The sequence below is a fragment of the Podarcis vaucheri genome (genome assembly GCF_965113315.1).
Source record: "Podarcis vaucheri genome assembly, chromosome: 7".
NCBI classification, from domain to species: Eukaryota; Metazoa; Chordata; class Lepidosauria; order Squamata; family Lacertidae; genus Podarcis; species Podarcis vaucheri.
Window position 1 is genome coordinate 36,857,961 of NC_138765.1, and position 27,552 is coordinate 36,885,512.

A 27,552-nucleotide genomic window follows, 5' to 3' on the forward strand; every position below is an offset into this window, starting at 1 on the left:
TTTAGTTCTACATTATGAAATTTTATTGCTGACATGCAGGAATAGTTGGATGTAATACAAAAATAGGTCTCTATACAAATTATCTTTGCAATTTTTTTACAATAGGATCTTTTGTCTCTGGTGTCTCACCCAGCTTGTAATCCACAAAAACACAACCCAGACAGCTCACCCCAATTTCCACACACCCTCACTCCCCATTTCCTTTCAGTTTGCTTTTCATCACCATGTCCAGAGTTGGGCGGAGCACACAGCTTGACAGCCTGTCGAGTATTGCTATGTTTTTTTAGGATGGAGAGAGTCCCAATGCAAAACACACAGCCAGCTCTGCTGGGGAAGATGGTCAGTACTGGTGAAGGGGAGATGAGAGAGAGAAAGGAAGCAGAGGGAGCAGTGTCTGCCCTGCCTGAATTCTGAGAGGGGGCTTCTATTGCTACTGACACAGGAAATATTCCAGGCAGAGGAGAAGTCCACAGAAACCTCCTGCTTGGGAAGTGGACTAGAAAGTTGCCGTGAAAGCTGGCCCACACCTCGCCTGTCATCCTACACTTCTTCCCCCACCTTCCAATACTGTTAAGAAAACACATCAGCTGGGACTGCAACCCCATAGAAAGCTGTAGGTAGGACTGAGGGAAACTGCTAAGGGTCTGTCTTCAGCAGAACAGTTCATTTTGGAGGTGTGCAGGCCCCGCTCAAGCAGGACACCTCGCATGTGCTTCCAGATGACATTATGGGCAACTCAGATTTGGAGTGGGGGAAATATCTTAACCCCCCCCCCCCGGACAGAGGGATTCCTCCATCTTGTGGGCTATGATGGTGCTGCAAGCAACAGTCACAAAAACCACCAGGGAGGCTGGGCCACAGGACACAAGATCCAGAGGCCTACAGCAACTGGCTCACCTGGAGAGGTTTGGCTCACAGAAGGGGCTGTGAAATGGGAGCCCAAATTTACTGCCCCCACCTGGGCCAAGCAAGGGGTGCCATTAAGCTTGTTAGCGTTTACCAATCCAGTTTTGGCTTGATCCACAGAGCTAATGCCTTATAGACAGGTTTATGCTGTGTTTCTTGGCGAGACTGCATGGGGGGCTGGTGACCTTTGAGGGGTTGCTTACCGTCCGTCCCTAGCGAGAGAGCAAAATAAACTTTTCCTGGGTTTCCCTAACTCCATCTCTGTTTCCCAACTTAGCAACGATGAGAAAGCCAGAGAACAGCCAAAGCAGAGTCTGCCCTACAGAGGGGAGGGGAGTGTAGATCAGGCACAAAGGTTCTGCAAGGAAGTTTACACGTGGTTGGTTTTCTTCTTTTCTCTTTTTAAAGAGATTTGCAGAATTCTTTTGCAGTTCTCGTCAGTAGAAAAGAATTCCTTGTGCTGAAGTCATATTTCAGAATCTACAGCCTTTGCTAGTCCTCCTCTTTGAACCATGCAAAAACATTCACACTAAGGGAGGCCGTTGTCCTTGGCTGGTTCATTCATCTCAGGGCCACACCAGCCAGACTGCAGAGGTCTTGAGCCAACTTCCTTCAGGTCAGTGTCGCTTCCTGGATACTGCAATGCTGCTTCTGCTGGCACCCAGTGGTTCAACAGGGTGGGTGGGGAGGGGACACCTCACATTTTGAGACAATTTTTGAAAGGGTGATGAAGGCTGACCGGAAACGGGAAGGGAGTGGAAATGGGGCAGAACAGCCTAGGGAGGGTTGCTTGAGAACAGCTTATCTGGCAAGAGAGGCATCCAGTTCCAACAAACGAGGCTCAGAAATGATCCAGCCCAGTCCCAGCAAGACCTGTCGCTTGCGCAGCATCAGGGGGCACTCCTGCCCACCCCCGCAAAAAATAATAATAAATGTCATGGTGGGGGAATTGTCTGTGACAAGATGGCAATGGCAAGACAAAGCAAAGAGCACATCAAGGAGTGGAGACCAGCAGGCATGTCTGAACCTGAGACAGCCTGGGGGGGCGGGGCGGATAGGGGACAAAACAAAAACGAAGCAAGCAAACCCTTTTCACATTTTTCACAGATTTATCCCTTCAGCCGTACCAGTGTGGGTGAGGAGGAGGAGGGAGAAATGTCAACAGAATTAATGCAACGTTACTGCACCTTTCAAAAGCTACCATTTAAAAAAGAAAGGAAGACAGAACAAAACAAAAACCCTCCCAGGATATCCCCAAATAATTAAAGTGATTGGAAAAGGGAGGTTTGGGCCCTCAGAAAAGCTACATTTTTTAAACAGCCCCTGGTTTGGAACTCTTTCCCCAGGTCAGAATCTGCAGAGTGAGGCTTTCTCACGTGGAGAGAAGCTCGTAGTGGAGGCAACCCATTTGCTAAGCCTGTGGTCACGCAGAGGGCCCGAAACCAACGTTTACACAAAATATATTCAAACCAGGTGTTAAATTAAAAATAGAACAAAGGGGATGGGGGAAGAGGGTTTAAGAAATAGTTACTTTCATGAAACCCACCAGGGGGGAGGGAAGAAAGGAGGGGGAAATGATTAAGCTTATTCAAACCAGACAGAGCGAAGCACGGCCCACGTGGTCTCCGCAGCAGTCCAACGTCTGCGTCAGAAATGAAGCCTGCGGGGGCAAACATTGCCAAAAAACGCTCCTCGTTTCAGTCCAGAGAACAGTGTGGTTAAAAAGAGGCAGAGAGGTAGATTTCAGAGTCATGATTAAAAGCAGATTAGCTGTCTAGGTGTGGAGTTAAAATCCGCCAGCCATTTCCCCAGACAGTTGGGGTCTTTCCCCTGCTGCCCCCTCCGGGGTCGGGGGGGGCAAAGCCCAGCAGGCGAGGCCCACTGAGCACTCAGCACACAGGGAAAGACTGCTACATTGTGAGGGATCCTGGGACCTGGCTGTCGCTGTCGCACGCCCCGTCGGGGGCAAGAGACCCACGGTGGGGTGGGAGGAGCTACTTCCGAAGGTAGCGCTGTGCAAGGATGGCCGCGTCCAAGGGGTTCATTGGCTGGGCGTCGTGGCCCAGGCGCCGCACCGGAGGGATGTTCCCAAACTGCCGCTTCTGGAGGAAACTCTTGGCCTCATGGAGCGTGTTCTTCTCCTCGGCCAGCAGCAGCTGCTGCCTCATGTAGTTCTCAAACTCGTACTGTGAACACTCCTCCGTCACCTTCGCCTGCAAGGAGAAGCAGCCCTGTTAGAAACCACCAGGAAGGTAGGGGCCAGACCTGCTTGCAACAGCATCCCCCATTCCCCCCAGCATTTGTACACAAGCTCACTGCTCCACTGCACACACCAGGAAGCCTGCCAGGCTCGTTTTCTGCATTGACAAGTCGCTTCCCACCCCTCCATGTTCAAGCACCTGGGAATCCCAGATTCGTTCAGAGCAGTGGGCATATGACTTGAAAGCAAGCTCTGAGAGGCGACAAAGGTCTCTGCTGCAAGGAGCCGCCAGATTTGCAGCACTTGAACACAACCTGGGGGCTCTTAATATTTGGCAGGAATGTCCTCAAACAGTCCAACTGCCAAAGGGAAAGCAGGAGGGGCCTGGAGGGAAGGCAGGTGGAGTCAGCTAAGAAGGGAAGGGGCCACCTGCAGGTGAAGAGAGAGAAAAAAGGAGGCCAAGAGACCAGCTGAATTTCATGGACAGGCACAGGTGGTTGACTTCAGATCCGCAGTAGCATTTAATAATACTTAAGAATCTGCATTAAAATTGCAATTGGGTTTAAAAATGTGTTGCTATCTCAGAGAGCTTTCTCAGCAAGACATTCGTTTTCCCCAGCCATCACTCCTCATCAGCTGGGAACCAACTGATGGAAAAAGCGCCCCAAGGCCAGCAGAGACAGATGCTGCTGGGTACCTGCTCTGCCCTGCTTGTTTCATTTCTGACTAGAAAACAGATCACACTAAATGTCCTCACAGCTTCTGTCTGAAAGACACACACACACATGCACACCAAAGAGTTCCCATGTGGCTCTGGAAGCAAAATCTGGGATCAAGCCACCTGAGAATGGGGCTTCAGAATGGAACGGAGCTCCTTTGACCCTCCGCACAGCTTGCAGAAAATATGCAAATCAAGCAAGACACACCATCCAATCGGGCCGCAGAGCCCGCCTCCCCCAAGGGCAAGTGGTCCCGCTCAGCAGGCAGGTCTTACCTCGTGTGCGCTTTCTGGACTGGCCACCTGGTCGTCTATGTCAGGCACCACTTGCAAGGGCCCGCTCAGCAGGGACATGGACTGCCTGCAGGAGAGACAGGCTGGTGGGTCAGGAAGCGGCACATTTGTGACAACCTCAGAGGTGGCCTAAGCCCCCAGTTGGAAGACGGCAACCCTCACACACGGCACCCAGGAGCCTTGCCCACCCACCCACCTCACCATTTCTCAGCATGTGAAGCAGCAGCACAGGACCGGGGTGGGGGCAACATGGTGCAATGGTTATTATGGATGCTTCTTTATCAGTGGACCGAAGGGTCAAGTGCTGTAGGCACTTGTTCAACACATGCTGCAGGCAGTTGTTCCATCCCCAGGATCCTTTTGACTGTCCTTTGACAGCTCTACAATATCTTTTTTAAGACCTGGTAGTTAGAACTGTAAGAGGTCTTCCACAGTGCCCACTGTCAAGAAAGGCAAGCCTTCCCCTGGGCTGGGCACTGAAGGACACAAATGGGGTGCTTCCATTTAGTTGAGAAGTAAGTAAAGGTGGCTTCTCGTGCTTGATTCGGTACTTGGGTCTTGGTAAGGTAAAGGTAAAGGTACCCCTGCCCGAGCGGGCCAGTCTTGACAGACTGTGGGGTTTGTGCGCCCATCTCACATCTATAGGCCGGGGGCCAGCGCTGTCCGGAGACACTTCCGGGTCACGTGGCCAGCGTGACAAAGCTGCATCTGGCGAGCCAGCGCAGCACACGGAACGCCGTTTACCTTCCCGCTGGTAAGCGGTACCTATTTATCTACTTGCACCCGGGGGTGCTTTCGAACTGCTAGGTTGGCAGGCGCTGGGACCGAGCAGCGGGAGCGCACCCCGCCGCGGGGATTCGAACCGCCGACCATGCGATCGGCAAGTCCTAGGCGCTGAGGCTTTAACCCACAGCGCCACCCGCGTCCCTTGGGTCTTGGTAGCAGGGTATAAAACTTAGCTCAAGAAGATGCTCTTCTAGCAAAGGGAGCAAGGTGAGGAGGGTGAAATTATGCCGCATCCACCATTAAGAAACAAGAGACATGGCCCAGGGTGTTCCTTCCCAAGAAGTTGAGACAACACTTCCTGTGTCTTTTGGCCAATGTTCAAATCATTTACAAAAGACTCCTCCACCCAGCCTTCCCAACAAAGCTCACTCCTTTACCACAGGCCAGCTTTGGGCTGGAAGGGTGAGATGAGCCTTTGGCTTGATCCATCTGCAGGGCTCTTTGAAGGATTTTATCCCCTTCCACCACACACTCACCAGGAAGCAATGATGGAACTGAGGGAGTCAAGCACTTCGGAGGCGGTCAGGCGCTGCTGAGGGTCCAAGACGAGCAGCTTTCGGATCAAGCACACAGTGTTTTCCGACACCCGCCCATCTCTGTTAGGAAAGAACGAGAGTGAGGGGCAGTGGAGCTACCAAACCAGAGACACCAAGGCCCACAACCCCGTGGCCAGGCATGCCCCCGACCCCCACTTACTCGGGGATGGTGTATTCAGCAGCCTTGATCTTGCGGAAGAGCTCCTGGGGGATGCTGTCGTAGAAGGGGAACTGCCCGTACAGCATGGTGAAGAGGACCACGCCCAGGGCCCACATGTCACTGGGTTTCCCACGATACGGCCTGCCTGCAAACAGAGAGAGACGGCCCTGGAGAGTTAGCAGAGCCCATCCAGGAGGAGGAGGAGGAGGAAGACAAAGGAGAGGCGCTAAGCAACCAGCCTTTGGGCTGGTCTCACGTTCCCATCTTGGGCCCAACATTGGAGGGGCTCAGTGCCGCGTCACATGCCTGCGATGTCATGCGTGCAAAGGAGGGAGGAGGCCCTTTTGGGAGAAAGGTCTGGGGGCTGCCACGGGATGCTGCTGCCTACCACTGAGGACATCAGGACTGATGTAGGCGGGGCTCCCACGCTGGTCCTTCAGGAGGTCATCTTCACTCACCAAGTGCTTCCCCAGGCAGAAGTTTGTGATGGTGATTCGGTGGGTCCTGAAGGGGAGAAAAAGTTAGTGGCTGGGTAACGGGGTGTGGGAGTGAGGGGTGTTGGAGTGGTATGAATGACTGGGGTGTCAACAAAGGCCGCTCTGAGGAATAATGCCAAGCAGCTAACAACAGTGGATGGACCAAATGGGGCTTTTGGTATGACATACACATCAGAATTATTCAGAGCCACTGTGGTGCAGCAGATTAGCTGGGAAGACACAAATTCAAACCCTCCCTTCAGCTGCAAAGTTCTCTGGGTGACCTAAGACCAGTGAGTAACTCTCTCAGTCTAGCCTACCTCATGCGGTAGTTGGCAAGGGCATGTGGGTGTATGGATGCATGACCATATACATTGGCCTGAGCAACTTGGAGAAGCACTGTATAAATATTTTGCTGGCTATCTACCTAAATTAGTGACCTCAGGTTCAGCTTAAACTTTGATGTTCAGAGTGTGAAGAATCGTCCTCAAAACCCTGATTCAGCCTTCACCAACTTGATGCCCTCCAGACGTTTTGGACTAAAACATCCTTCAGTCCTCCACAAATGCGGAGAGCCCTAAGATGGCAAAAGTTGCATTAACCCCCTGAGAGTTGGGGGCCTGGCACTCCACTGAAATGTTTTGCTCATCTGTGTCAGATTTATTGACCTTCACTCAAGAAATACGAGCAGACTTTTGAGAAGTTGGGAGTGGGAGGGAGGGATGGCGGAGCAAGAGGCCTGAATGCACAAGAATCAGCAGGCCTGGATGTTCTTTGGCTAAATTAACTGAGACTTTTTTAAAAGACAGAAAGAAGTCAGCATTCCAAACAGCCAGCTCCTGATGACTCTCCTGTGAGCGAGGGGTGGAGGACGGCCTCAGCTCATAAACATCCGCCATGTCCTCCTGGCAGACGACAATGTTTTCTTGGCAATGAAGCCATCAGGAGATTAGCATCCAAGGTGCTTCAGCTGTGAAATGTATGAATGGCTGTTTTCAGGCAGCCAAAAACTGACCTCATCCCACAGGGGATCAGGAAGGAGCAAGAAATGGCATCATTTGCCTCACTGTGATCCTGGATGAGCGAGGGCCACCCAAAGGGCATTTCTGCACTACCAGGTCGTTGCTCAACAGATATTTGCCTGCTTCACACCTCTCGCTCCACGAGGCCATTTGATGCGCTTTTAATGCAGCAGTGGCAACAGAAACAAGAACATGCCCACAAGAACATGGCCTTGTGGCCACCTTGAATGCAAAACACTGCTGGATCCCTGGGATTTTCATTTTTAGGAGTGTAAGAGCGGCCCTAGAAGGTTTATCTAACCCAGTATCCTTTTTCCAAATGCAGCAGCTCAAGTATCTCCAAGAAGCTCACAAGCCAGACATGAAGCTACATGCATGCCTTGTATGTTTCAGAACAGATATAACTTGTGCTTGTGGGTGGCAGGGGCTTGAACAGGCAAAGTCTTGCCAGAAATGTGAGTCACATTATGTGGAGCATGTGAGTGTGTGCAAGCAATGGATACAAAACCTACTGATGTGAGATAACATCTTGTTTAAAGGGGTGCATGGAGCTGTCAGTGGCATTCCTCATTGTGACCCCGAGTTGTATGGGAGCAAAGGAAGGGAGAGGGCAGTGGCAGCTATTGGAAGTTACCATATTTTTTGCTCTATAGGACACACTTTCCCCCCTCCAAAAATGAAGGGGAAATGTGTGTGTGTCCTATGGAGCGAATGCAGGTGTGCACCGACCCCCTCTTGCTCTTCAGGCTTCAGGCAACTATCCGCAAGCCTTCTGAGCGCGGTGGGAGCGCGGCCTGTTCTGGGGCTGGGATTGGGGGAAGCTCGGGCTTCCCCGCCCCCTAAGCTCTGGGAGTGGCGGCGAGGTTGCGAGCAATCTTGCCGCCGCTCCTGGACCTGGGGGGGGGGGAGATAATTCCCCCCCTTTATTTCCCTCCCTAAAACCTAGGTGCACCCTATGGTCTGGTGCGCCCTATGGAGCGAAAAATACGGTACACTCTGATTATCAAACTAGTTGGCCTCATCTCACTTGAGGCTCTTACGAGGTCAACCCTGAACTGGTACACAAATGACATGGCTGCAACATAAGTGCCCGCATCAGATGTCTAGGGGCATGAGACTGACATGGCCTCCCTCCTCCAGTTTCTTTCTCCTGTGACCTCGCTAAACTCCTAAGGAAGGCCAAAGTGCTTTCTCCAGGGAAAAACAAGCAAACAGGACACCGCCTTCTAATGTTGCTGTTTGATTTGTGTGTGGATGCACAGACTGAAAAGCAAGAGCTTTCTTGGCAGGTGTTTCCCAGCACATACAGGAGATCAACTTTCTTTGGCGTGCCACCTCAATCCGCAGAAATCCCACCAGCTGCAAATAATGTTCCAGAGTGAAAATTGCAAAAGGGGCTCACCTTTTGTTCAGCACCATGTTCCCCAACTTCAAGTCTCTGTGCACAATGTTCTTCTAGAAAGACAAGAGGGAATTTATACTGTTACAGTAGTACCTTGGGTTACAAACACTTCAGGTGACAGACTCCACTAACCCAGTAGTAGCACCACCTTGCGTTAAGAACTTTACCTCAGGATGAGAACAGAAATCGCGCAGCAGCGGCGCGGCGGGAGGTCCCATTAGCTAAAGTGGTACCTTAGGTTAAGAACGGTTTCAGGTTAAGAATGGACCTCCGGAATGAATTAAGTTCATAACCAGAGGTACCACTGTAGAACAAAGTAGATTATTTGGTAAGATAAGAAACTTAAATGCTTAATTCAATCCTCCCAACCCTAAAGTTGTGCTTGCAGAAAATGGAGTGGATCAAGATCACGTGTTCATTTCACCTGGCTCTTTATGACCTGAAGACTTTTGCACCAACTAAGTTGGATATAAGAAGATGCTTTGCACAGAACTCTTTCTCACTCAGCATCGGCAGACCCCATGCCCCCCACCAAAGCACCAGGCCTCCCACACAGCCACGTGGCTGCCAAAACCCCACAAGGGCCCCACATCTTCCTCACAGTTCCCTGAGACAAGTAGAGACACCCTACCTTGTGCAAGGCTTCCACTACCCGCACAACATCGTAGAAAATCACGACGGTCTCCCGTTCACTGAGGCGCTTCTCCTTGATGACATAGTGCTGCAGGTTGATGAGGTCGGCTGTCTTGTCACTGAAGTCATGGGCGCAGAGGCAGTCCAGCACCAGACAGATGCGCTTCTTCATCTTACGCACCATCCGGTTGGATTCCAGGTCTTCCACATGCTCACAGGCTCGGTCCTGCAGAGCCCCAACAAGGATGGAGGCAACCGTTATTTTAATCTGGGAGAGATGGTGCCAAACTGGCCTTTCCATCCATCAGTGGCTGACCCCCATACTTGCTGCTTGTGTAGTTCCCAAAAGCCAAGACCCCTATCTAGGCCACCACTCCTTGGCATGAGAGGTCACAGCCAACCCCAAACTCTACACCTGCATGATCACAGACATGCAATAAAGAGCCCAGTTATGGTTTTGGGATTGGAGGAAACTAAGGTATACTCAGAGCTGACCTCCTGAAATTAATGGGCCTAAGTCAGTCCTGTCCATTAACTTCAATGGGTATATTCCAAGTATGACTAATACTGGATGCAGCACTTCTGTTTCAAAAGCCTCCTTTCCAAAAAGGTCTTTTTCCACCAGCACAACAGCAGCATGTGTGGCAGGTCTGGCCCATTCACCTTCTTCAGTCATGTGCTGAATTTACATGGATGGATGTGTGTGTTTGGTGGGGGGCCTGAGAAAAGGGCTTATTGCTGGAAGTGTGCTGGAATTCTTCCCACTAATGTGCCACAGACTCAAAAGGCTGAACTGCTGAATGTTCCACTGAACATTCCTAAACACTTCAGCGTGGGTCACCCGCAGTCTGTATTATGAACTGCGATTTCTTACCTTCACCATAAAGTCCAAGGGTGGGTTACAACAATGTAAGAATATTAAAACCGGGTAAAACAAGTTACAGTCAGAAGAACTTGAAGACTGTAGCAAAGCCTGAACAGAGTGATATTTAATTGTTGCAATATGATTGCAAAACATGGAGTCACTGTGGCACTGGCAGCCTCAGCAAGCAGCTTTTAAATACTTTATTCCACTTTTCAGATAACAGATGCTGAGCTCAAAGAAGCTCATAATAACCATAATAGCATTTGGGGGGGTGGATCATGTTGCAAACACTATAATATCAATAGAGTGACATATAAGTGAAGCAAATATGGGGGCAATCACGGTCACAAGAGCGGCTGGATAGGTGTGCAGTGTCTTTTGAGGAACACAGGCCCCACATCTCTCTAAAGGGCAAAAGCTGATAGAAAATGCAACCGGTTGGGCTGAGCAGGGATACAGAACTCCAGTGTGCCCAGAATGGCTGTGCTTACCTGGAAAAGGCCATGGTGGTGGACCACCCCGTCCTGGTTGTGCAGGAGGGAGAGAAGCGAGTACTCTGTGTGGAGCAGCATCTTGCCCTGGCGCTCCTCCTGGGTTTCCGTGCCTTTGTCATTCCTGTCCTCCAAGGTGAGGATCTTTGGGGAAAGCAGACAAAGAAAAGAAAACACACACACACATATTGCATTTCTTTCTCGAAAGTCAACAAGCTCCAACATCAAACTCTGTGCTTGGAATATTTACAGCTGGACCAAGGAAACCCTGGTGCCCGACCTTTGGGGACTTGGGCAGAGCTGCAGCACCCTGGCAGCACTTTGTGCTGTGGTGTCAGCGGTTTAAAGGCTGACCATCACAGAAGGAACAAGGCCACAGACTGCAGCAGCTGCCGATGCTTGCGCAACCTGGCCAGCTCTTCTCCAGAAAAAAGGATTCCACCTGCTTGGTGTTTACCTTGAGCTGGTAAAAGTCATCTGTCCCATCCTTCCTTGCCAAACACTGGACGATGCTCGGAACTGGGGAGTTGCCCAAGCGAGGCCCTGAGAAGGCAAAAGCAGAACAATGGACTTTGCTTCTTCTGACTCATCACCTACACTGCTCACTGCTGGCAGTTCAGCTGCCGACCCTGATTATCAGGAAGTTCCCTTTCCCTGCCCGGGATGGATTACATGTCTTTCTGTAAGTCACACAGAGCTTCAGAGCATGGAGGCCCAAATGCTTTGCAGCCCCAAGTGAGGGTTGATGAAAAGAAACAGAAAACAGCGGCCACATAAACGACGTTTGTGTGACTGCTGTTTAGGAAGTATGGGATACGGTTTTTTAATATATATATTTTTAAAGTCCAGGATTATCTTTACTGTCTCCCTTTGTGTTAGTGAAGTGAGTCGAACAGATATGCTTGAAAAATTAGGAAACCGCTCCTTTGGCTCCAATATTTACATCTCAACAGTTGTATTTCTAAAAATAGTAAGACTTTGAAGTACTGTCATACTAATCCAGTAGTTCAAATAATCTGGTGTCAAAAATTTATGGTAAGAAGTAAAAAAATGTACAGTATATTATTAAATTTTGCATAGTAGTTGTTAATAGCTTTTAAGAAGCCTAGGGAGAAATGAATGGCTCAGATATATCATATCAGATATGACACTCCATATTTGCAAGAGATTCACCTCAAACCATCTGCTGGAAAAGGAGAGAATCATTAAACTATGTAAGTGGTATCTGACCCCAGACAGGCAGTTTAGAATATTTAAAAAGCCACAGATCATGGCTGGTGCTGTACTCAAAATATGGCTAATTTCTACCACAGATGGTGAGCTTGCTTGTAAATGAAATCCTTTTCCAAAACAAGCTAACTACACATTATGCCTAACATGAGGTTACACAATGCCACTAGATCCTCTCTTGAGGTCAGTAGGTTATGTGAATGACACAGTAAAGAAAGAAAATTAGGGGCTAGTGTGAAAACTATTGTCAGCTGCAAAAATAGTGATTACAGAAAAGTGGAGAGTCAATTGTTTTTGTCACATCAACAAAAATGTGATTGCTCGAGATTTGGACTATTGTAGAAATTGCCAATATTACTGAGAACATTCAGTTAAGAGATGGCAGGCTGGGGGACGGATGGACAAAGGTTTCATCACCACTGAACATTATTTCTAAACTTTCTGAGGAATAGATATGGATTAGATATTAAATGCAATAATCTATTCAAACTAATTTAAGTGATTATGGTTAATGACTGCATTTATAATCCTGGACCATACTGCATCTTATTATATTATCATTGTAGTGGGCTTAAGTGTATTTGGTGCTATTGATTGGTATTTTAGTATGTACCAGCCTGGAATTAATCTGAATAAGGAAATATAAAGACGGAATGGTATCTGGTAACTTAGAACTAAATTACTATTCTTCTTGATTGCACATCTAAATAGAGGGAAAGCATACCTACATTTTAAGGAGATACAAGAAAGGGCACCTCCTCCAGAATTGGATCATGGCAGAAACGTCACACATGCCAGAAGAGCCTGGCTGTTTTTTACTTTTGGCGCAAGCCCTCCTGCTGCTCAGTGGTTGCCAGCATAGTCTAAACCACCACAGGACCTTTGGAGGCTGCACTTGGGCTATATCACAAGGAAACAAGGTGGCCAGGATTGGGCACTGGACACAGCAAACCACAAAAAGGAGAAAGGTAGTGCTCTAAGTCAGGGCCAGATCTGTGGAGCAGTGCTTGAATGACGGCAGCCGAGTCTCTGCTGCTTACCAGGAGGGAGAGTGGGAGGGGCAAGGAGGTCGGCAGGAGCAGAGACAATACAGCATCTCTGCCGGTGTGTTTGCACAGCACTGACCTCCCCACCACCTTGCTCCTCCTACTTTCCCAGTAAGCAGCAGTGACTTAGCTGTAAGGTGAGCAACACTGTGTGCTACAGAGGAGCACCAATGTGGTACCAGGGACAGAGCTCTCCTTCAGAACCTTACCTATTCCCCCTTTTACCAAATTTAGAAAACAAACAAAAACTCCTAAGCCACCTGGCTGTGAAAATAAGCTTGAATCTGGAGGGATCTCAGATGCCAGAGGGGTGGGCAGAATATGACCATGTTGCCAGAGAATTAATTGTGCCCGATGCAAGCTCTATGCACATTTGATTAACATGCATTCTGCATGCCAGCTGCAGAGGAAGCACAGGGTAGGCTGCAGCCTGCCTTCGCCAGGTGCAATGCAGCAGATCACAGGCTCTGTTCCTGCTTACCGAGAATGAAAGGTCCTGCCCGCTTGGTGTTGCTGCTGGAAATTCCCGGGCAGAAAGCCTTGGTGGATGTTTCCCCGCCCCCTCTGTCGGACACTCGCTGGTTCATTCTGAGTTCTGGGGAAAGAGAGTAGACACTCATTGTGAGAATATCTAGTTGCCGTTTTGGGGTAAAATGTCTCTAAAGTCTTAATTTTCAAACAATGGACTGACTGAGATTGATTCTCATATAAACATCTGGCTAGTTCAGATGACAACCTTGAGCTAGGTTAAGAACTTTGAGAACTTAAAGAAGAAAAGCTACTTGATCCAGAGACAGTCCATGTATATACTGGCTTATTCCAACCTTTTTCTTAATAGTGACTGCTCCTGATCAAGCTGCACAGAAAAAGCATTTTGGTTCCAGAAATGCATTCTAATTGTGCCTATAAAAAACAAGTGATAGAATTCTACAGGACGGGGTATTAGTGTGTGAAAACAGTCCAGATACAATGATCCCCAGATGATGGAGATGTCAGGCACCATCCTGGCATCTTCACTTGGTCGCAAGTGCTCCATAGCCGGGTGCAAAGTGCGACTGGTGCCTGGCTAATTCTGAACGCTGTCCTCAAGTCAATAAATGCAACTCTCTCCCGCTTTATTCCATCCCTGCCAGGGACAGCCCCTGGGAAAAGATGGCTGTGCAACCCTCTTTATTGCCTTTGCCATGCACTCACAGCCAGCAGATACTGCCCACCCTGGGCAAAGGTCGCAGATGAAACATACAGGCAAACCAAAGGCTAAGAGAAATTAACTGTGCCCCTGTCCAATGCCCAGGATCAGACACCAGATTGGCCTCAAGTGATCCACAGATAAAAGAGGCTCAGCTGCAGCTGCAGCAGCTGTCACAGCCTTGTTATGTAGGACTGTTGCTTTGCAATCACAGCCAAAATCCAAGCACATTTAGACTTTTCATACAAGAACAGAAAGGCACCAATAATGTGAACACCGCCTCTAAGGTTGAGTCAAATAAGATGAGATGTAAAAAGGCCCAGGTGCTCCTGTTATGAACCAGCAGTGGCCACAAACTGAAGCAGTGGCATTGAAGCTGCCCACATTGCAGCTTCTGGAGCCAAGAGCCTAAGGAATGGTGGCTGAATTGAAAGCACATTCACCTTCCTTAAGAGGCATCACCCTACACGCATCCAGGAAAATAGGGCTGAGGGTGGTCTTTGGAAACACAAGAGGGATTTCAAAATGGGGACTGTGAGCCTGCTCAGCCCCTGGCACACAGGACCACCCACCCAAGGCTGAAGCAACTGAGCATAATGTGACACAATGGGGAAATACGAGAGAGGTTCCCACGCTGCTGAAGTTGACAGGCATGCAGAGGAGATGAGTCACTTCTCCCTGGAGACTCCTGGCGGGCACCATTTGTCATCAAACTTGAAATGTCAGCTGTTGCTGCAGCCTTGCCAGGACAGAGAGCCGCCCAGGTGGCAAGGGGCCAAGGGGATCTCCCAGCAGTGGCTGATGTTCTGTCAAAAGAGGAACAAAGGGAGCCCATGGGGGAATCTGGCCGGGATCTCCCTCGGGCTTCTCACCCTGTGAAAGTTCACTGATAAAACAAATACACAGAAGCTATGGTGAAACTGTGGGCTCAGCCAACCCTCCAAGAGCTGCTGTCACCTGCCTTCAGCTGATACTTGGTGGCAGAGATTATGGGAGAAGAAGATCTGTTTGTTCATGAGGAGAATAGGCAGAAGGGCACTGCCTTATTACGGTCAAAGGGGAGAATGTGGGATACCAAAAGAGCCATCCAAAATCTCACAACACATTCCCATTCGCCTCTCTGAGTTTACTTGGTACACAAGAACAGGTCTCCCTGGCCAGCTTTGCCTGCCCATCTCTTCCAGACCGAGAATCATAAACTCAACAGCAAAGACTCCACAGAGCACCAGTCAATGCAGGAGGGCTGAGAGCAGAAATGTATGTCAGATCACCCAAACGCAGCACAGAATTCAGCAATCTGGAAAATCTCAACTTTTTTTTATAATATAAAGGTATTTTTTGCACTCACAATAATCCATGAGGAAATCTATGCCCAGTAAAGACATTCAAAGTTGGGGGGGGGGGGGTTAGAGCTAAGCAGTCACTGCTACTGCCTGGGGTTTGAGCTGCAACCATCGGCAGAGACAGAGGAAAATATGTAACTGGCAGAATTTATCCAGGTTGCAGGACACAGCTTTTCTAGGTGCCAAAATGCCGGTATTGTGGTGCCAAAAGCACAATCACGTGGCTCGGAAAGGCAGCAATGCTGCAGCCTGATTCAAAGCCAGCTGTTCTCTGCACTTTGGCCCCCAGATTTGGATCTGGCTGCCTCCGAAGAGCAAAAGTAAACATCTGCTTCATTCTACTTTGCGTGGCCTGCAAGCAGCAGCCAGCCGAGCGCAGCGCCTTCTGTTACTGAACCATAGCCCACCCTCTGGCCACCTCCTCTTGGCTTCCAAAATCTGCAACACAACTGGCCTGCAAGTTCTGTGCAAGGAAACCCCGTTTCAGAGATGCTGAAGATGCCGCAAAGCCCAGCTATGCAGGATGACAGCGAAGCCACACAAGGAGAACTGTGTTTTTAGCCCTCAGAGCTCTCAGGGTGTCTGTGGTTGCTGTTAGGGAGAAGAGAGGCAACACGGCAGATAAAGCGCTGCAGGGAGAGAGTGAGGAGTTTAACTCCCATCATCCTTAATCATTGGCTGAGGCTGATGTGGGCAGGAGTACAACAACAACTGGAGGTCCACAGGTTCCCCAACCCTAAACAATTCCTGGAGAAAAAAATGTGCCTAGAAATGAGGAGACAAGCCTGCAGTCCCACCCAATAAATACTGATGAGTCCTTAGAAGGAAATCTTTCCTAATAAAGAGAGGAGCATGGCAAGAGTGGTTCTTGATGACAATGCCATCTGCTGCAGGGGAAGTAAGCAAACGGATACGGGATATAGAAGACGACCTGGTACGGAGGTAAATCTAAACCAATGTTTTGCATTACGAGCAGGCATTGCAGCCAGCCCCTCCCCTCCCCTGCCTTTGGTGCAGAGAAGCAGGAGGGAGTTTGGCTTGCGTTTTAGGTTAAGCATAGTTTGCTGTGCTGCCTGAACCCCAACAAACTGTGGTTAGCCTTAACAACCGTCAATGGGGAAAAGGCAGCTTAAAGCCACAGTTTATGAAACTGGCTTGTTTCAACTAACTATGGAGTTCCGAAGATTAAAATGGAAGTGGAAATTTCCAATATCCTTCTGGCAGCTGTAGTGGAGACGCGGTGCATGCTGGTGAGCGCCCTGACATGCTAGGGATTGTGCATGGGACCGTCAGCATACAGAAGATGCACAAAGTTGAGGCAGGCTTAAAAATAAGTAAGTAAGTAAATAAGTATTTTTTAAAAGCTCTCTTGGATAGGCAGTGCGCCAGTGTGAATCTGCCCTGGACCAGGGAACTCTATAAAAGAGGTTGGGGCTAAGGAAAAGTTGTAGTCCAAAACATTTGGAGGGCACCAGGTGGGTGAAGGTTGGTCTTAGGTGACATCACCTGGCTTTTTGGTGCCAGCAGTATGTTTTTAGGCCTATTTCAGTATTTGGCTTTCTAGGCACCAGAATCAAATACCTATCATCAGGCGTCTGGATTTTTTTCAGCCCTGAACAAAGGCTGATGCAGCTGGAAAACAGAAGAACCAGGGACTTTGGAAAACTAGAGATTAGAGCCCCACTCAGGCATTGTTTAAGCATGCAAGTTACTGCATGACAAACACAGTAGCTGTGCCCCCAGCTTGTTTTCATCACCTTCCACAAATTGAAGGGAAGCCGTCTGTAGCAGGAAGCCTCTTGTCTCTGTACATTTTGGAACACTAGTGGAAAGCATTGGAAATGGGGGTGGGGAGAGCTAGCACCCTCCCCACAAGCTTCTCACGTGCTAAGTTACACGCTTAAATAGCACGTGAACAGGGCTCAAGATGCACCATACCAATCAATTCATATAACCAGCCCAGTAGGAACCAGAAGCAGAGGGGAGGGGAGGGATAAGAGGAAAGGCAGGGCCCCAAACAAATGAGGCTGGCCTTACCCAAGTGCCGCCGTGCTATATATCACACAACTACTTCTCCAGCGCTTAGGAAGTTATGTTTCTTCTCTGATGCTCCAGAAATGGTGGGAACAGACTGGAAGGACCAGAAGGTTTGCTTTGGATTAAAAGTTCTATCCAAGGTGGCCTTGCAGAATACTAGAATTGTAGAGGTGGGAGAAACTCTAAGGGTCATCTAAGTCCAGCCCCCTGCAATGAAGGAATCACAGCTAAAGAATTCCTGACAGATGGCCACACAACCTCTGCTTAAAAAAACTCCACCAACTTCTGTGGGAGCCTGTTCCACAGCTCTTACCATCAGAAAGTTCTTCCTGATGTTAATCAGAACCTTCTTTCTTGTAATTTGAATCTATTGATGCGGGTCATAACCTCTGGAGCAGCAGGAAACAAGTTTCCTCCTTCTTCCATGTGACAGCCCTTCAGATATCTGGAGATAGATATCTCCATGTATGATAGGAAATCTCTGGTGAGACCTTTTCTTTACCAGCTGGGCAGGTGGAGTAGCTTGTAGATTTTGGAGTATTCATGTTCACAAGATAGGACCTGGAAGATTTCAGGGCTGTGATGAAACTCTCTCGTTGTCACCAGTCAGGACAGACCGGTGAAGGCCTGGTTTGCTTACCACTGTGCACAGACATCTTACGAAGGACGAGTATCAAGAGGTGGAAATGACAGGGAAGAAGATTTCAGCTAAACATCAGGAGGAACGCCCTAGCGGTAATATTACCTTGGGCAGAGATGGGCACCTCTGTTGGAGTTGTTTAAGCAAAGACTGCCAGTTGTCTGCCAGGGATGCTGTATCTGCTGTAAAGGGGACTGGGCTAAGTGACCCCCTAAAGGTAAAGGTAAAGGTACCCCTGCCCGAATGGGCCAGTCTTGACAGACTCTGGGGTTTGTGCGCCCATCTCACATCTAGAGGCCGGGGGCCAGCGCTGTCCGGAGACACTTCCGGGTCACGTGGCCAGCGTGACCCCCTAGCCCCCTTCTAATCCTCTGCAAGAGAACCCTGAGCAGCATGCAAGAGAATATCCACTACACACACACACACACACACACACACACACACAAACAAACACACATACAGGTATATCTTGTTCAGTTCTCTACATCTCATCAGTCTAACCTACACCTACAGTTGGAAGATACTCTGGTTCCTAAAAGTATCACAACATTCCAATACCTCTGCACTGGAATGATACTTTCCTAGCCCTGATAATCACTGCATGCTGCCACATAGCACCCGAAACACAGAACAGGATTATCTACAACTGTGTATATGTTTCTTAGCAAAGTCCTGCTCCCTGTTTGGTAGCTCTCACCGCCAACGGAACTCCAGCTTGATGCCCCATTATGCCACTGAAAATACACCCCCAAAGTGTTCTTTGGTGACTAATAAAAAACAGGATTAGCAAACAGGTCTCACTTTCAGCCTTTTGTCACACTGACACTTCCAACCATAACTCAGCTGCTGTAATGTGCAGTTTTTGCATGTTGTGCTGCTACATAACTGATGACCCCAAAGGTGATACAGATATTTAAACAAGAGGTTTGATCCATGATGACACAAATATTAAACACCTTACTAGTGAACCCATGCAAGGAAAGTGCCAACGTCTGATTGCCCCTGTCTGACCAATCCAATGCAGTGGTACCTCAGGTTACATATGCTTCAGGTTACATACACTTCAGGTTACAGACTCCGCTAACCCAGAAATAGTACTGTACTTCGGGTTAAGAACTTTGCTTCAGGATGAGAACAGAAATCGTGCTCCGGCAGAAGCAGGAGGCCCCATTAGCTAAAGTGGTGCTTCAGGTTAAGAACAGTTTCAGGTTAAGAACGGACCTCCGGAACAAATTAAGTACTTAACCCAAGGTACTACTGTATGTACTTTGATCAGATCCCATTCACTGATAGGCTAAAGGCTGTGATAAGAAGGTTCACAGAGGGCAAAGACTTTTCCATCAGTCAAAATCTCAAAGGAGCTCACCTTGGTAAAAAGCAAAAAAGTTGTATGTATGCTGACATACTCATTACACAGAGACACAAAAAAACTCAGTGCAAAGTTCTTCTACCCAGTAGTAATGCTGGGTAGGAAATTTCCCACCGTTACCTTTTTCAAAGGAAGGTAAACGTTCCACTTTTAGAAATGCACTACTTCATAAGATTGGTAATATAATGAACAGACACAACTCAGATTGGGCAACTGGGACAGATACAATACCACTCAAACCTAAAATCGATGTTTTAATTGTATGATATTTAGGTGACTATACTTAGGAAGCACATATATTTATGCACAGAACTCTTCAGACATTGTAAAATGAGTACGTTAACAGTCTTCAGATCCTTCATTTTCCCTTCATGCTGCAATCCTAAGCACACTTTATAAAAAGTAAATTCCACTGTGTTTAATGGGACTCACTTCTGCGGAAGCAGACATAGGACTGTGCTGTTAAAATCCAATGATTTGTGGGAAGCATATGCTACTGAGCTGTCAGGTCTTAATGTATTTCTGCGTATGTCAATAAAAATATTTTCCAAGTAAAGTTTTGATTCCCCCCCCCAACTATAATACTTAAGCCACGCTAACAGCACTTTATTGGTCTCCCCCAACCCAAAATTTCAGCTCACTGACTTGGGCTACAGGGGCTGGGGAGGAAACTTACAGCTCAAAAAAGGAACATGATAGGTTAATAAACAAGACAGACAAACAAAACTGTAAGACTGTAATTCTAACCCCACTTACCTGGGAGTAAGCCCCAGCAGACATTGTTAGAATTGCACTATTAGGCAAACAAACATGCTAAATGAGATTTCCAAAGATTTAGAACAGCTGAGGGGGGGGGAGAAATAAATTCAAATGTTTCCAGAAAAATTTTAGAATGTCTCCCCAAAATAATATTTACACATGCCCCAGTTGTTGCTCAAAGGCAAAAAACTCTGTTTTCCTTGGGACATCAGCAACCCAGTGGGCCGTTCGCTGGTCAAACTTATTTTAGTGCCGTTCACTGGCCGAAGGTATGCTAGCTATGTGGGTTTGGCAAGTTTAGCTCAGAGCAAGCCACAAGGCTTGCCCACATTTGGTCATACGGATAAGGAGAGTGGGGCGAGTGGAGGAAGGCCATGGCACTCCAGAATAGTAAGCCAGCCTGGTCATGATACCTAACAGCTGCACTCTTCCAAAACCTTCATCCCCAGAGCCAGAAGCCAGTTTTAAATGGACACTTCAACCAATGGAGTTTGAAAGGGAGGGAAGGCCTTCTTCTCAGAAGTCCCTTGCTGTTTTATTTATAACTTGCCTTTGATTGAGTTAGTCTCAAGACGACTTACAAAAGATTTGAACAGCAAACACAAACCCCCAAACAGCCCTTGGCCTCTTGGTTGAAAGATGGGGCCAGGACACTTTTCCTTTCTGCTCTGTGGCCTCATGTGGAACTTTAGAGGAGAAACTCACTGAAAACCCAATCCGCAGGGAAAAACATGGTCTCTGTGGGCCAGATGCCAGGCAGAAAGCAATATGGAAGACACAGGCATATGGAGCAAACAGACCTTTCCAAGCACGAGTGAGGGGACACAACTGCTTGTCCATGACAAAGGACCCCAGGCCCGGAAAAAAGGGGTCTGAAGTTATGTGAAGTTAAATTGTTCTGGGCCTGACTAGTGAACCTAGATTTCCTTAGCTTTGCCACTTGGGGATTCCTGAAGAACAGATACATCAAGGGTTCCCAAACTGTGGTCTGTGGACCACCAGCAATCTCTGAGCCCTGTCAGGTGGTCTGAGGTGTGGCTGTGGATTTGTGGCTGAAGACAGGACAGCGGCAATCCATCACATTCAACATTCATACTTGTTTTTAATCGTATTTTTATTGCTTCTCTTATTTCTTACATTGTATTTTACCATTTGATTTCAAATTGCAATACAATAAAACCCAAATATGAGAAGTAAAAGAAGCAATGCAAAAAAACAAAAAACCCAGTGTCTAGCACAGCATATTACAATTACTACAACAGGCAGAAATATCACGTGGTCTGCCAAGACCTGCATCACTTTTCAAGTGGTCTGTGGGGCGAGGGTTGGGAACCACAGGAGGCATTGATTAATCTGGTTGCTGCCTCTCCTAGAGCAAATTAATAGCAGCCCAAACAGAACCACTGACCTGTGCACACCCGTCCTGGGTCAGGCACCTGTTTCAAGAAGGACAGGTTTCTGTGCTATCAGTCACCAAAGTTTCTCATTGAGGAGCTATAATTATTGCTATTATTAAGAAAATGTATTTGTCCCTTTTTCTTGCTATAAGAAACTCAAAGTGATTTACAAAAACAAAACAAAAAAAATCACATGCATACAATTAAAACAAAGGAGAAAATATATTAACACACATAGCATTAAGAAGCCATAAATCATTAACAGAGGAATGTTTTTGGGTGGCACCTAAAGATATGTAACCATGGTGCCAGGTGAGCCTCCCTAGGGAGAGCATTCTACAAACGGAGGCAACACAGGAAAGGCCTGTTCTTGTGTTGCCACCCTCTGGACCCCGTGATGGAGCTAATGCACTGAAATAGAAGTACATGAGCATCTTGCTCAGTATCTGCACCTGCAATCTGCACACGCTATGCTTGTCATGTCCGTAGAGGAGATCCATAGCTCAAGGCCAGAGTCCATGCTTTGCATGTAAATCCCAGGTCCAATCTTTAGTTAGCACCTTCGATTAGGAAGGGAAGAAACCACACAGCTGCATGCTAGATGGAACAGCCAACATGGTGCCCTCCAGATATTGTGGCACTATAACCCCCATCATACTGGACTACTGGCTGGGCTAGCTGGGGCTAATACGAGCTTTAGCCCAACACCATCTGGAGGTCTCCACATTCCTTGTCATCAGATTAGACAGTAGTAGGCTTGATGAGCCAGCATAAAGCAGCTTCATCTATCCAAACAGATCAGAAGACCAACAGCCATTGGCAAAAACACTGCATTTATTTGGAAAATGATACCCATGACAAATGTGAACCAGCCTTGGAAAAATATCTTGCTATATGGATTTAGAGATCAAACCCAAATATATGTGCATGTGTGCAAACACACACTTTGACTCTGTTACTTTGGGCTCTGATCAATTGTATTTTACAGAGGCTTGCCTGGTGCCATCACTACATATCTTCCTGTGCCAGGCAAAAGTATTCCTCTTTATCCAGGCCTCTGGCTTCTAATTATCTGTGGCATTTTTGCATGGATGGAGCGTTTTAATGTAGAGATTTTTCTTTGCTGGTTTTAACTTGTGTTTTTGTTTAAAATGCTCTAAGTCGTTTTGAGTTGCGGCAAAAAAGAAAGCAACTAATAAATTTAATAAACAATAATGCTTCTAGAGTACTGCTTTTTACTTCTGGGGTGTAGCGCTGTAATCAGGGCTAGAATCATGTTTAAAAGTAAGATCAGAACGCTCAGAATGCCAAATAGACCCCACAAAAGCACATCAGGTTAAGTGCTATGCAGCCTGCCCGTGAACTAACACATAACCAGAAGCAAACCACAGGATGTATTTACATGGCCTGCCTTTCATTTTCTCACTCTCATTCATGCACATGAAGACACAGGAAGCCAAGTTTTTCATCTCTGACAGCTAAGATTTTAACTCTATACCTGACTAACTCCTCCGTAAAGACCTCAAGCACAAGATATCAGATGTATTCATTATGCCCATAAATCACCTCCTCTCACTGCCCATCCCCCAGCTTCCCATCAGAATTACAGAGCATATCCAAGGGTCATAGAAGCTATCAGAAATCAAAGAGAGGTTTTTTTAAAAAAAGTTGTCAAGATTTACAAGCTACACAGATTCTGTGTAAGGTAACAGGAATGCCAATGATTTCTACGGATCACCATCATGGGTATCATTACCTGACTTTCCTACGAGGCTATGGCTGGGTCTGCAAGCCAGCAGACACAACCAAGCTACTACCTGCAGAGAGGACTGTAAAATGAAGCCTAGTCTCTCAACCTTTCTCTCCACCTGAAGTGGTGGACTGCACCTTACTATAAAACCACACCTTAAGTTGCAGCATTATCAACGTGACAAGAAAAAGGAAGACCTGAGCAGAGAAGCAGCCCCGAGAAGCTTCAGGTTGAAAAGGGAAGAGAGTGGTACACACATGAAAGGAGAGCAAGCTCTGAACTCTGGGCCTGTTTTATAAGACAAGCTTGCCCAAAATCACACAAATGGAATCAGAGGCAAAGTAAGCCTACAGAGGAGAAAGGCTTACTCTATTTGTACTCAGTATGTATATTTGCAATTAAAAACAAATGTTACAAGGCAAGAGAGAGAGAAGGGCTTAGATCAGAAGACCTAAGAAGACTCATAGTTCTCCACATGCTGAAGACCTGTGAAACAGTGACCCTCTCGGGCTAGAAAGCTTTTTCAATTCCTAGGTCAAAGATATCTCAAGTTCTTGGACACGAGGATCAAACTGCCATATATATATATTTTCCAAATCTTATTCGAGTAGCTGTTAGTAGAATTTCTATAGCTTTCTCTCATTAAGGAAATTTGCTTCCATAGACTTCTGGAGACAGAGACAGAGACAGAGCAGAGGCGAGGGTTATACCTCTGCTCCAGCTACTGGTGACACCAGAGTCAGAGGACTGGGAAAACTTTGTCCCACCTCAACATTTTAGCCAGTGGTAGACCTGTGAACTTCCCCCACAGCTGTCAAGTGGAGTCACAGCAGAAAGCAAGGAGCTGTTAAGGTGCAAAAGTGCTGCAAGATCTTTTTCTGCATCATGGAACACAAGTGCCATTATTCTCATTTGAGAGGAGCAAGTATAGTGGCTAAGAGCCAGCAATGTGGAAGCTCCCTCTCTCCCCCATATCTCTTCTCCTACAATGGCCACTGCCAATCTTTTTTCCCTTCAAACTCAGCTCCCACATTAGCCACATTGAGATAGTAGCTGTAGCTAATCATGTTTAGATAATGATGGTGAAGTGCTTCAAAAACTCTACAGCACAGTAGCCATGCTCACTAATAAGCAGAGATAATGGTTTGCCGTGGCAGAGCTGGGCATAGCCAGGTTCCCACCACATCCAGTGATAGTGGTCCCTGAACACTGACCACATTGAGTGGGGCTGATGGGAGCTGTAATCCAATAGCATCCAGAGGGTACCACAAAGACTATCCTGATCTGTGGGACCACACTTTCTCAGAGGGCAAAAAGCAAATTCTTGTGATATAACTTTTATACACAAAACGAGTTGCCCGTTACTTGCAGGGTGAAGGCTGAGCCCTCATATTTCTCTTAGCTCTGCAAAGGAGCCCACCTGTCATTACTGAACAAGGATTGTTTTCATCCCCCTGAAAAAGTGCTCTTCTAACTACATGTGGGCTCCCAGCCTCTCCTGGGCCAAGAGTCCTTCCTCTCACCTTCCTTCCTGCCCTGCACTCAGCACCACCACAGGAAAGCCCTCATGGGTTGCAGCCTTTCCTTAATCTATCATCCCCATCCAGAGAAATGAGCAAAGCCAAGCACAGATCTCTTGAGCAGGAAGGGATGGCAGTGTGGGGAATTATGGCATGCTGCAGCAGCCCTGGAAGGGGTCAGGTAGAGGAGCTGAAGCAGCACACATGCCAGAAACAAAGCAACTGGCCGGTGTGGGGTACCGGTGGGTGGGGGGAAGATGGGAGGAGGCGTGGTCACGGAAGGGAGAGGAAAGAGTCTCAGCTGGGGGCAGGCAGGGAAAGAGAGAAAAGAGGGCTTGAACGTCGCCCCCCCCCCATATTTTTCTGATTGCAACAGCATTAAATGGACATGAAATCAGAGCGGCCAGCAGGGTGTGTATGAAGAGAAATGCAAGAGACCAAGATGAAAGGATCAAAGTAGAGGGGCAACATCAGTGAGCAGGGGGCCGATTTCTGAACGGAAGGAGTAGGCCAGACTGCAGACGAGGGCAAACCTGAGGGTGAGAAGCAGCCATGGCCAAAGCAACTCTGTCCTCGCCCTGCAAGGAACAGAGCGGGAGTCTTCAACCGTTTCTTTTTGGGGACGGGGGGGACTGTATGCCGGTGATGAGCGACTGATTTCCGCAACGAAGGTGTTCAGGGGGTTGTCTCCACAAACCCGTATCCCAGTGAGAGGCCGGAGATGGGGAAGGAGGGGCGTGGTGGCTTAAAAGCTTGCAAAGGGGCACGTTGGTCCCCCCCTCCTCGATTCCCCGTCCCTCTCTCCGCCGCCCCAAACACCGTATGCCAGATCTACTAACCCCCTCGGCTCCGCTCCCCCTGCAGTCCTACGTGCCCTAAGCAGCCTTCCTGGGAAGGCCACCCCGTGGAGCTCAGCGAGGCTTACTCCCAAGAAAGCCTGCACACCAACTGCAACGGGAGTCCAAGGAGTACGTAGAGGGCTGGGCTGCCACGGCTGGTCCTTGAACGAGGGGTGGGAAGGAGGACGGGGAGCGCTCCTGTACAGGACGCCAATTTGCCAGCCAGACCCTCTGGCAGGAGATTCCATTCCCTGCTGGGCTGCCGCGGCTGAGCCATTCATAAGAGCCAAAGCTGCTGCCGTACGGGAGGAGGAGGAGAGGCGGCGGGAGGGCTCCTGCTCAGGACACCAGCTGGTCAGCCGGCCAGCCATGCCCTCTACCAGGAGACTCCATTCCAACCCTACCTACCCTTTCCCACCCCCGCCCCGAGAAAGAGAAGGTTTCGCGCGCACCGCGGCGGGGGTAGATGGGCGGGCAGGGGGCGGCCTGCCCCTTCTTACCCATCGCCGCCGCCTCCGGGCCCGGCCCCGCCGGCCACCGTCCGCTTCTTGCCTGTCCCAGCCAACTCGGGCTCTTCGACTCCGCCACCTGACAACGGACGTGACGCGACGCTGCCGTCATCGCTAACGCCGGCCACGCCCCCGCAGGCTGCCGCCGCCGCCATCTTCTTCCCCGGAGCCTCGGCCTGTGTCAAAGATGGCGCCGACAGAAGCAAGGCCGGGCGGAAGAGAGGAAGGGGGGAAGTAGGCAGGGAGTGCCGGTGCAGGATTGGTGAACTCGAGAGTCCCCCACCCCTCCCTTCGGTAAGAAATCAGCCCTGCCCCTCACCTACTCGAGGGCGAATGAAAGACCTACGCGGGGTATGATTGGCAGGCTCCGACTGACGTCACTTTAAATACCATAGGTTAACTGTATTAATCTATCTTTATTATTTCTCTTTCGGAGCAACGTGTTTAAATATAATTAATTATTAAAAAAGCAAAACACATGAGAAACCTGGCCTAGCTGTTTCTACCAAATCTGCTCCTGGAACTGGCCTAGGGGGAAAGGGGGCTTTATTATTTATTTATTTTTATAACTCTTATCTTCCCACCTTTTCCTCTACGACGCTCAAGGCGGCGCACATGTTTAATGGCCGAGTAGGGATTTGAACCCTGGTCTCCCTGATCCTACTAAGGCTACAGTACAACACCCTGGTAGATCAGGGTTCAAATCCCCACTTAGCCATGAAGCTCACTGTGTGACCTTGAGCAAAGCACTACCTCTCGGCCTCACCTACCTTCACAGGGTTGTTGTGGGAATTAAATGAGGAGAACCATGTCTGCACACCACCTTCAGCTCCTTGGAGAGAAAAAGGTGGGCTATAAATGCAGTAAAAAAATATATTGATGGGGCCTTCGCTTGCTCCTTATTTGACAGCCTCAAATTGCCATATCTCTTAAGTAGAGGTTTTTTTTTAAAAAAAGTGAAAAGCAAGTAACCCAGAGCAACCCTCAGCCACTTTTGTAACTGGTGAGTCATGCTTGGGTGATGGGGGCAGGAGGGAGAAGGACAAACAGCAGCTCGCTTTCTCTCCCTCAGTTGAGCACTTGCATCATGCAGGCATGACTCACTCTATGGGAGCCTCAACTGCCACTTGTACAAACAACAGACTCCAGGGAGGTAACAAAAGAGTGTTCGCCTTCCTTAGTACTGCCGGCATTAGGGGAAGTGGGGCTGCAGTCACCAAGCCTGACTTGAGCCCTCTGCCAATTTGGAGACTCTTTCTGCAAACAGCTCTGTGTTCTGGGTGTGCAACTCCCTCTTGCTATCATTGGCAGGGATGCTCAGCACCGTTTGGAAATAAAGCCAGGCTCTTCCCACGCTTTGTCTAGTGCCAACTGAAGTGGATAGAAATCACTTATTCTAGAAGTTGTTGCAGCAGCCAAGAATCCTGAATTATGA

The 27,552-nt window shown here is 48.4% G+C and overlaps 1 protein-coding gene across 2 annotated transcripts; it reads right to left on the minus strand.

The window, feature by feature from the left end:
* On the minus strand, positions 1 to 26,235 carry STK40 (serine/threonine kinase 40). Of its 2 annotated transcripts, none has more exons than XM_082233245.1 (11): positions 26,109 to 26,235; positions 13,247 to 13,360; positions 10,947 to 11,032; positions 10,490 to 10,633; positions 9,132 to 9,359; positions 8,501 to 8,553; positions 5,989 to 6,104; positions 5,601 to 5,745; positions 5,381 to 5,500; positions 4,101 to 4,185; positions 1 to 3,119 (listed from the first exon to the last, which is right to left on the minus strand). In XM_082233245.1, the coding sequence occupies exons 1-11, from the start codon at positions 26,227 to 26,229 to the stop codon at positions 2,901 to 2,903; spliced, it is 1,431 nt and encodes a 476-aa protein (XP_082089371.1). In that variant the 5' UTR covers positions 26,230 to 26,235; the 3' UTR covers positions 1 to 2,900. The 2 variants fall into 2 exon arrangements, with proteins under 2 accessions (XP_082089371.1, XP_082089372.1); XM_082233246.1 differs by lacking the exon at positions 26,109 to 26,235 and adding an exon at positions 20,100 to 20,224.
* Between the last annotated feature and the right edge of the window lie 1,317 nt (positions 26,236 to 27,552).